The sequence below is a fragment of the Sesamum indicum genome, linkage group LG8 (genome assembly GCF_026168435.1).
Source record: "Sesamum indicum cultivar Baizhima isolate 11 linkage group LG8, ASM2616843v1, whole genome shotgun sequence".
In the NCBI taxonomy this organism is placed as follows: domain Eukaryota; kingdom Viridiplantae; phylum Streptophyta; class Magnoliopsida; order Lamiales; family Pedaliaceae; genus Sesamum; species Sesamum indicum.
In genome coordinates, this window is record NC_142664.1 from 23260740 (window position 1) to 23271370 (window position 10631).

A 10631-nucleotide genomic window follows, 5' to 3' on the forward strand; every position below is an offset into this window, starting at 1 on the left:
CTTTAAAAAAATCGAAACCATAACGTAAGCACCCTTAAGTGGAATCAAATCAATCACAAAGCAAATATGATAAACTTGCTGTATGATTGGTCACTTATTTTGAACTGTACACCAATCACAGGTCAAATATATTACACTTATCATATAATCGATTCAAGTTCGGTCAAACACAATTTTAATTTCCTGATATGAAATTGCAAAACTCATTCACAGCCGGATTTTGTGCAATAGGCTTCCATAATTGATGTATATATTAATAATATTCATTTATTTACAAGAATATAAAAGTAATTCTCGTGTACAAGCCAGATAATAAACATACACACACTACCATATTATAAATTCTTGATACACTATAAATACCAAGTATATTATTTTTTAAACCAACTTCACTTCAATTTGACAACTCAATACTTTTTCTCTCTGAGAAACTCGCTGATTACAGATGTTTGAGTTGGGAAGCAACGTGTGCCGAGAGTAATTCTCACGTCAAACTTCTCATTTAATTCATAATCACATGAATAATCTATAGTGTTTGTGTTCGTTTGAGTGCATGCTATTAAGGAGCTAAGAGATGGCTTATGCTGCCCTCGTTTCACTCTTACAAACAATTGAAGAGTTCCCTCGACCTGTGCAACAGATCCCTGTTGATCTCCATGGGAAAGTTAGCTACTTGCTTGGAGTTCTTGAAGATTCTTTACAAACGAGCAGCCCATCAATCAGGGTTTTGGAAGGACAAATCAGAGACGCGTCATTTGAAGCACAAGATATCATAAACTCCTATATATCAAGTCAAGCCATGTCAAGATCCGCAGGTTGTGGAGTTGGTAGCTGTTTTTGGGAGATAATTTCCGCTCTCCTAGATATCTTCCCTGCCATCCATCTATGTGAAACATGCATGGACTTGGAAGTTGAAGGCTTACAGAAGGTGCATGATAGATGAATTTGATTCAATTCTGAAAGTTGTGAGTAGGATCAAGGATGGGAAAGAGGAAGCTCCGGGACAAGGGAACTCTTCGGCTGCTGGCTAGTCAAGATTTGTTGATAGCAACAAAATCATGCTGGTTGGACTTGATAAAGACGTGATGCACATCAAAGATCAGCTAACTGGATCACCATCAAAACTCGACATCATCTCGATAGTCGGCATGGGTGGAATTGGCAAGACAACTCTAGCGAGAAATCTCTACAGTGACTCGCTTATTGAATATTACTTTGACACTTGTGCGTGGGTAGTTGTATCACAGGGCTGCCACATAAAAGAAATGTTCATGAGTCTCGCGGGTTCCACAAGGGAGGTTGGTGGTGAATTTGCACCAGAGTAGCAATGAAGAATTAGCTTTGCGTCTACACAAAAATTTGAAAGGTAGGAGATACCTGATTGTGATGGATGATGTCTGGGACACCAAAGTTTGGGATGATGCCAAAAGGTTCTTTCCAGATGATAATAACGGTAATCGGATCATACTGACTACTCGTCAATCAGATGTGGCTATGTATGCGAACGCTGAAAGCCCCATTCAGCATATGAGTCTTCTTAGTCCAGAGGCAAGTTGGGATCTATTGCGTAAGACGGTATTTGGGCAAAAAGACTGCCCTTCTGCACTGGAGAAAATTGGACGGATGATTGCACGAAATTGTAAAGGACTTCCACTTGCAATTGTTGCGATTGGCGGCCTCCTTTTCAAAGCTCATGACAACAAGCAAGAAGACTGGGAACACATTGCCTCAGATGTACATTCAGTAATAATGAGAAATGACGGTGATCAGTTCATGGAGATTCTATCTTTGAGTTATAATTACTTGCCACATCATTTGAAAGCGTGCTTCCTTTATATGAGAGTTTTTCCGGAATATAAGGAGATCTCCTTCTCCCAACTCATCAAGCTCTAGGTTGCTGAGGGATTTGTAAGACTACCAACACCTAAAAGCTTCAAAGAGGTGGCAGACGATTATTTCAACGATCTCAACTATAGAAGTCTCATTCAAGTTCAAAGGAGAAATCGCAATGGTAGAGTTAAAACATGCATCAACTATGACATGTTGAGGGAGTTGTGCATAAAAGAAGCTTGGGATGATAAATTTATTCAGGTGATCAATTGGTGTATTCGCCTTTCTCCACGAGGAAACAATCAAGGGAGGATGAGTATTCATTCAAATGGTTTGCTTTACCCTGAAGAATTTGATGCATCATATGTCCGTTCTCTACTGTATTTTTACAGCGATCCCTTGGAGAGTCGATTACTATCTTTTCCTATGAGGTGCAGATTGCTCAGGGTATTGAAAGCATTGACAATAAAGTTCCAAGAGTTTCCAAGTGGAATCGTCGAGCTAATTCATCCCAGGTACCTTGGCTTCTCCTATAGAGGCAGGGACAAGTTTCCTGCATCGATACACCAACTTTTGAATCTTCAAACTTCAATTGTTTGGCGGGTCCAATTTACATCTACCAATAAGCATATGGAAAATGCCAAAGTTGAGGCATCTCTTGTTCGAGAGAGGTTTCTTGGCTTACCCTTTATCCTACACAAGTCTTGGGGAAAGATCCAGTTGTTCTAGAAAAACCTGCAAACACTGTCGGGAGCAATAAATTTCAGATGTACCAAGGAGGTGCTTGAAATCATGCCAAATCAGAAAAAATTGGGGGTTTCCTATATCCATGACAGACGCACCAAATGGTCATCCTATGAATTAGACAAATTAATCTACCTACACCATTGCAGAATCCGAACATTCATGAAACTCTAACATTTCAAGTGTTTCGATTTCTCCGATTTCAGAAGGGATCGCCTCTAAATTGAAGCAAAATCTCAGACATAAGTGCTGCAGGCTAACGGGAAACTGGCTAGGAGTCAGGAAACGAAAATGTTACCGGGTGACATTCCAATGCTCCAAGGAGTTGAGTCCAATGATCAGGAACTTTTAACTTAGTGAATTCCCCCTCTTTCAGTTCCCAAAGGAGCCTTCAAAAGCAAATTCTTTCAGATTCAGCACTTCAAGATTTGGCTTGGCAAAGAGCCAACAACTGTCATTTTTTCCCAAGGAATTCTGCAGCCTCTCAGAGTCAGCTTTTTGAGACTTGGAGGGAAAGCTAGGGTTATATGGGACGGTCGTGCGGTTGTAAAATGGTATAACAGTTTGAAACTAATCCTCATAAAATAATTTTGGTAAGTAAAAATATGTTATATGTGTAAAAAATAATCGATTAAAATTATAATTTTGTCCCTCGATAATATCACTGAAACGATTTTAGTCCTCCTTGTTTTACGAGTTACACTTTCGGTCTTTAAAACTATCAATTTTGAAAGAGTCGGTGCTAGCTGTTATGTCTCTGTCAAAATTAATGAAAATGCACACGTGAGGTGCGCATGGACGTGAAAAAGTGAATTAAAATGATCAGGAGTACATAGGAAAGCTTCAGCTAATAGTTCATAGAAATACAAGCCAAATTACATGCCCAAACACACACACACACACACTCAAAAGACAGCAAAAAAACCCATCTAATTTGTCATGCAACCAACATGGATAAACATCAAGAGATGTAAAAGCTAATGAACCAAATGTTGATTTTCTGTTCAAGTAGTTACCTCTCGGACAGAGGTGTTTTTCTTGTAAGAGTTGAAGTAATCATTGTTTTTCTATTAAATATGTAAATCATTCTTTTTCATGAATTAAAAAGATGGAGAAGATAAAGATTAAATATGTACGCTTAATTCACTTTTATTCTTAATAATTACAAAATTCAAAATTATCATAAATTAGTACTCATCAAAATTAGCTTGATTTTGATCAAGTATCGTTATGGCATGTTTTGCTATATATATATATTTATAGATAGGTGTTAAGTCACATCGCTAAAACATAACACAACACTACAACAAAAATTAATATTAATGACTAAATATCATACATCAATCTTAAAGTTATTACTAAAAATATATATTATGACAGTGATTTTAATCGTGTCATAATTAATTACTAATGACAAAATTTATATATAAAATTATTATTATAAACAATTAATGATACATATATCATAATTTAGTGATTACTTAATGTCATTAAATTGTCACTATTTGCATGTAACTTATTGCTTTAAGTGATAATTGTATATACAATTTTCTTGTCACCAATTCATGTTAGTCGTAACTTTTACAAAATAACTATCACTATTAAAACTATAAAACTCATTATTATGATAAAACAAAAATTCTTATCACTTGATATACATACATATATATATATATAATTAGTGATAATTTTAAAATTATCACTTGATTCTGTTTGTCACTAGGCTTCTCCAAATAAATAGGTCAATCACCATTCCATCCTATAACAATAATCTGTACTTTATCGACCAAATTTTACAAATATTTATACAAATTTTATGCATGTAGTTCACTTAAGATAAATTAGCTGCTGTCAAACACAATTAATACATAGAAACACATTGGAAATTCAAACATGCACACACAAAAGATCCAGGCTGCAACACCATGTTTCTAATTAAGGTTCTTGGAAAAAATACTAAAAGTCATCCCACATTGGAACAAACCAAAGAATCTGAAACCTGCTGAGCTTCTGAAAATCAGCTTAAGAGTAAAGAATGCTCATAAATGTAGCACTAAATAATGCTAATGAATGTAAATATTAAGTATGTGGTTCTGAACTCAGATAATTAGCTAAACAATCCCTGCGAAAAATGAACTTCTCCAAGATCTTGAACAAATAGGACTATTCCAGTCCCAGAGTATAATTAACTACTGAAAAAAACTTTTACCTATCAGTCGAAACGTTTCTACTTGGCAGAGACCTTGGGAGCTCCGGCAGCGGCTCCAGATGGGTTGAGCTCGTCCCATGCTTCAATCCATGTGACCATAGCATCCGCCAGCTTGTTGAAGTAATCATCAACCTTACCAAGCTTTGCCTTGACTTGCTTGGAGAGTTCCATGTAACATTTCTGAACGGTGGTGCAGTCCTTTGGAAGGGCAACGGACTGGAAAAACGGGATTAGCTCCTCCTGCCAGTAGATGCCCTTGTATTCCTTCTTGAGATTCACAAATGGGTTGCTAGCTTTGCTGTGCCAAATGTATGGCAAACCAGTCTTCACTCCCAATCCCAAGTGGTCACAGATCACCTAAGAGAAGAAACAACACAAGCCCTTATATATTAAGTTTCCAAACGTACAACAGCAATGCCAATGTGAAAGCAATGTTCAAAGTCCCCACCTTAATGCACCAACCAGCCCACATGTCGTCGTAGCGCCCTATCGGCTGGCCATCACCCATTAGTCCAAAGTACATTGCTGGGCCGATCAATTCACGATTGAAGGCCAAATTCATGCCACACATTGGGAAGAGAGTTCCCTTTGGAATCGTCATAACGGCATCAACAAATCTGTAAAATGATGAGATAGTATCAGTATGCGAAACGAAGTCAGAAGCACAAGAAACAGGGGTCCAGAGAGTTTTCTGTACCTAGTGTTCCTCTCTAGAGGCTTAACGAGTTGAGTTGGTGCGTCGTAATCTGGGATGTTCAGCCAAAGCCCATGTGACACGGCAGTGGGTACACCTTCACGAAGACTGAAGGGGTATCCCCGTACAAAATCTGTGCCATCACGGTAAGGATCATAGAGGGTGTTGAAGAAAAATGGAGTTGATGGGGACAGAAGGTTCTTAATGTGCTGCTCAAGTGCATTAATTTCCTTGCCAGTTGGATCTTTAGCGACCTGTGTACTAAAATAAGTCAATAAAGAGTATAAAGAGACCTACCAGATTGATGGTCCCCTAATTTAAAAAGCAAAGTCATGTGCATAGATCTACGACTACAACGCATGCATATTTAGGCTTAGTATATTTTTAGCAAAACATAAAGCACCTGGATGATTATGTGCAGTGGGGACTGGACAATGAACCATGATTAACTTCGACATCATAGTTGGTAAAAATTTCTCTAAGCACACATTCTAAATAATATAACAAGAAGAAGGGATTCAAACCTCTCTTCAAAAAATCTACAATTAGCCAAAATAAAACAGGTTAGAGCAACTGCAAGCATAATCTGAAACTGAAGAGATCTTGAGTTCTGAAATTTAAGGAGATTAAAAGAAGGGATTTTTATAAGAGGTCATTATCTGTTCTGTTACCAACAGATCAGCAGTCAGATTATCAAAGACCATAGGTAACATACCAATAAACAAAGAATCCACATAATTTCAATTGATAAAATTGACCAAGCAAACCAACCAAAGAGTTGATATTCTCAGGATTGAAGTACCAAATGTCAATGTTAATGGATGTTCTTCAAAAATCTTTGAGATCATTAAAGTAAGTATAAGGTTAAGCTTCTAGTAACTCATTTAGGTTCAATGACGGAGCTTATAATGATCAAAACTTTAATCAGAGAGGTACTAAAGTCAGATCTGCATTCGTCAAAGAATCAAAAACTTGCCAAGTTAGTTCAGTAGCAAGTCTAACAGCCATTCATCACATCCATCAGCAATATTTACAGATCAATTCATCGAAAGCAACCAAAAAAAAGGGAAGAGAAAAGAAAAATATCAAACAATTGAACTCCCAGATTTTCTGAAGAATTTAATGTCTCAAAGGCCATTAGAGCACCATCTAAAGTGCAAATCAAGATTTCAGAAAGTAGCAGTGAAAAAAATTGAATGTAACAGCCAAGAACACCCCGCCAGTGCAAAGCCAGAACTGCACAAGAATTCACATCTTAAATTCAAACCCCGTATCTAAAGACACCATTTTTATTCTTCAGATCAAAATCCAATTTTTGATCCGAACAAGAACTCTAAACAAAATGATTAAGGCCCGTATAACTCAAAGCAGAATTCTACAGATCAAAGCAACACAAGAACACAAATTCCACAAAAGAAACAAATCAAAATCCAAAACACCGCCCGAGAAAGAGGAAGAGAAACATAAACACTGCACAAACACTTCAGAACAAATATTGGGTTGAGAATCTTACAAAGCAATCATCATCAATTGTGAAGATATACTTCTTCTTGGAAACCATGTACCCAAAGCAACGGCAAGCCGAATCCTTGAAGGAAATGCAGTTTGCCTTGGGACCCAGAATCTTGTTAATGTCATTCCTGTTGTAGAGCTCATAATCAAAGCCATCGGGCACCTTGATAGTCTTCGAAGGATCCCCGTCTTGCACTATGATGAGATGATACGGCTGGAAAAAAGGCCGCCACATCTCCAAGAAATCAAGGTTTCTAATGGTCGGAATTACTATGTCTAGCTCATCTTTCAGCAGCGGTGTCGATGATTTCGGGGCTGCCATTGTTATGAGAGTATTCCCTTTTCGCTCTTCTTTATCTGGGTTTCGAATTCTTCGAGATTAGCGAGATTCGCGAAAAAAGGAAGGAGGAATTGAGATCTTGGGCGTAAAGAAGTGGAGAAGAGATTGAATTTGTAAGAGGTGGTGCTGCACTGCTGGTATTGTGTTAGGAACTCCTGAATGAAGTATGAGGACGGCACGTGAGAGCGGGTGGGTTGGATCATGAGTAATATGGATTGGATCCGACTTTATTTTTCGGATCCAATTTTCTATTTTCAAATTTTGTCATATTTTTTATTTTTATTTAATATATACACATTAAATGTATAATTTTTTATAAATAAAATAAAAAATTCAATATAATTTTCTTCTGTATTGATATCGATGGAAACCATGTATATATGATATAATTCTTACTATTAATAAATAATTAGTTAATACTAGTTGAGATTAATTGAATTTAAATATGTATTAAATAAAAAGTGATTAATTGAATTTAAATATGTATTAAATAAAAAGTTATAATCAAACTAATTAATTAAAATAAATATATTTGTGAAAGAAATAAATCTAATTAAAGGCATTTTGATGCATCCATATTTTGTCAACAAATTAATTGCTCTAATTAAAGTTGTAAGTCTTAAAAAATAGTACGAATATATTGCAAATGATTTTTAAAATAAATAACTAATATAATTTTGTTATATATACTATGTATTTGTTTAATAATACTCTTCTATTCAAGATTAACTACTCTCCAATTTAATTAAAAAAATTATACTTAAAAAATAACATTTTATTTTAGGACATTTTAAAAAATAATTAAAACTTCCGAATCCTATATAAAAAAAAAGAGATAAATGAATAATCATTACATACAGCCCACCATGACTCACTCTAAAAAATGAATCAGTATGTTTGGTTTCAATTTTAGCCCATCTCAAAATATAGTGTGTGTTTGTCTTGTTTGATTTTGTAAGTTTTGGATATATTTTTTATTATTTTAAAACAGTTTTAATTACTTTTTGTCCAAAAAATATAATTAATTAAAAAATAATATTTATTTCAATCACTCACAACTAAATAAATTATATATATTTTTACACATACATATATATAAATATATATAAAAGAGACATGATTTGACAATGAACAGTACTTTTTGTCTCCCCACTACCCAACATCAAACATACCATACTTATTTTATATTATCTCCAAAAACAAATCCAAACATACACACTATATCTAACTTATTTTTATTTATCATTGTTTTTCTCTCTCTATCTTCACAAAACACCCCAAAACAACTTAGAAACAAAACCAAACATTATGAATACTTTTTACAAATTTTAAAACCTTAAGAGTAACTCTTTGGTAGGCAAATGTGAGTTATTTAAAATATTCCTATATATACTTATCTGATTAATTATTTACATAATTAATTTTCTACTTATGGATGTTTAAATTAAATATATTTTATCAATTTTTATTTAAAAATTATTTTAGGGATAATTTACAGTTACTCTCCCTGATCTATAGTTTATTTATACAAATTGTTCCTGTCTTTTGTATAATTACCAAAAATTAACCCCGAAACTAAAAAGCAATGGTAGTTTGTGAAAAAATAATGTCAATGTTTTATGGGGGTACTATGTGTAATATTTTAAAAATTACGGATGATTTTATAAATAATATTGACAATTATAATAAATGTATGTATAATTTTTTGAAATATAAAGATAATTTATATAAATAAATAAGAATTTAAATTATAGACACGCATCCGACATACTTCTATTACTATAATGTAATATTATTAGAAACATAACAAAGAAATAGAAGAAATAAAAAATGATTTTGGGTAAATGAATGGGTAAAATGATGTATGGTACTTAAATAGTTGGTTGCAGAAATTAGGCAATGGAAAAGGACATATTCCAATAATTAGTGTTACTGTAAAACTGTATAAAAATTAATATTTATAAGAATATATGTGATGATGATAGTAATTTTTCCTAAGTTGAAAGTTTGTTTTACATTTATATATTTACTCAATATTTAATAATGCTTTCTCTTATTTACTTTGTTAGATATTGAATTATGAAAAATGCATAAAAAATTAGTGCTCGGAGCATGATTATTATTTATTTTGATTTTAAATTTTGATTATTTATTCACTCATAATTATATTCGAAATTTTAAACAATTCATAATTCGTTTATTTATTTTTTCCTAAAAAGAAATCTTCCTCGTGCCTAACTAATTACATCAAATAAATTAGAAACTTTTACTCAGAAATTAACAATTTATTCCCTATGAAAAAAAATAACAAAAAGCCTTCTTGTATTTTTTTAAAATAAAGCAACTTAACTCCTCATGCGATTTTGCCAAGTGTATGCATTTTTTCTTTATTTTTTTAATTTAAATTATAACTTACATTCATAATATTATTTAAGAATTGTTGGATCTAATTTGAATTTAAAATTCAAATTTAACTAGTAGATAAATTGTACAGATCTTATTTTAATCCAAATCAATGTTCTGGATTTAATATTATATTTTTATATGAAAGTATATTTATATAATTTTTAACAAAGCAATTACATATAATACGTTATATATATAATTATAATTATTTATAAGAGAGCGCAATAGAAAGAGACGGACGATGGATGGTGGCAACAACGACGGGGATGGAAGGAGTGGCGGCGACTATGGGGCTGGGAAGAAGAAGGCGTCGAAGGGTTGGTGGAGGTCGAGGTGTGAGGCATTTTCTAGTGAAGGGCTGCGATGGGGAAGGGTTTCCAAGGTCGTGGGTGGGCAGTAATGGGAGTTGTTTTTTATTTTATTTTTTAAAATAAAGATATATATGATTATAGATAATATATATTGTATATAATATAATATTATGATATGTATTTATATATAAAATGATATTTTATTTTTTTGAAATAAATCAAAATTGCACTATGGGAACATGTAATGCATCACCTCTTTTGAGGGGGTAATTTATTTTATTTATAGAAATATAGGATGATAATTTAATATTTTTTTCATAAAAAATTAATCTACTCATTTTTAATATATTAGAGGAATTATATGCAATTCTTTCCTTTTTACTTGATTTGATGTGGATATAGTGCTTGTCCATAATTATTGGAAGAAAAATTCTAATTTATATAAAATTTAATTATATTAAAATTAATTATATAATAAGTATAATATATAATTAAAAAATAATCAATTATATAATGAGTACGACACACACGCATATTTGGCTCCAAAAATACCAAATCTAACAATAGTAATTTGATGAAATGAAA

The 10631-nt window shown here is 33.1% G+C and overlaps 1 protein-coding gene and 1 long non-coding RNA gene across 2 annotated transcripts; both read right to left on the reverse strand.

Moving 5' to 3' along the window:
- Positions 1 to 398: 398 nt before the first annotated feature.
- On the reverse strand, positions 399 to 3937 carry LOC148787318 (uncharacterized). Its single transcript, XR_016066642.1, has 2 exons — positions 1378 to 3937; positions 399 to 1249 (listed from the first exon to the last, which is right to left on the reverse strand). It is a non-coding gene; the product is annotated as an uncharacterized LOC148787318 (long non-coding RNA).
- Positions 3938 to 4591: 654 nt separating this feature from the next.
- Positions 4592 to 7489, reverse strand: LOC105168513 (UDP-arabinopyranose mutase 3). The gene is made up of 4 exons (XM_011088619.3): positions 6991 to 7489; positions 5481 to 5731; positions 5232 to 5400; positions 4592 to 5140 (listed from the first exon to the last, which is right to left on the reverse strand). Exons 1-4 carry the CDS (start codon positions 7309 to 7311, stop codon positions 4802 to 4804), a joined length of 1080 nt encoding a protein of 359 aa, XP_011086921.1. The 5' UTR covers positions 7312 to 7489; the 3' UTR covers positions 4592 to 4801.
- Between the last annotated feature and the right edge of the window lie 3142 nt (positions 7490 to 10631).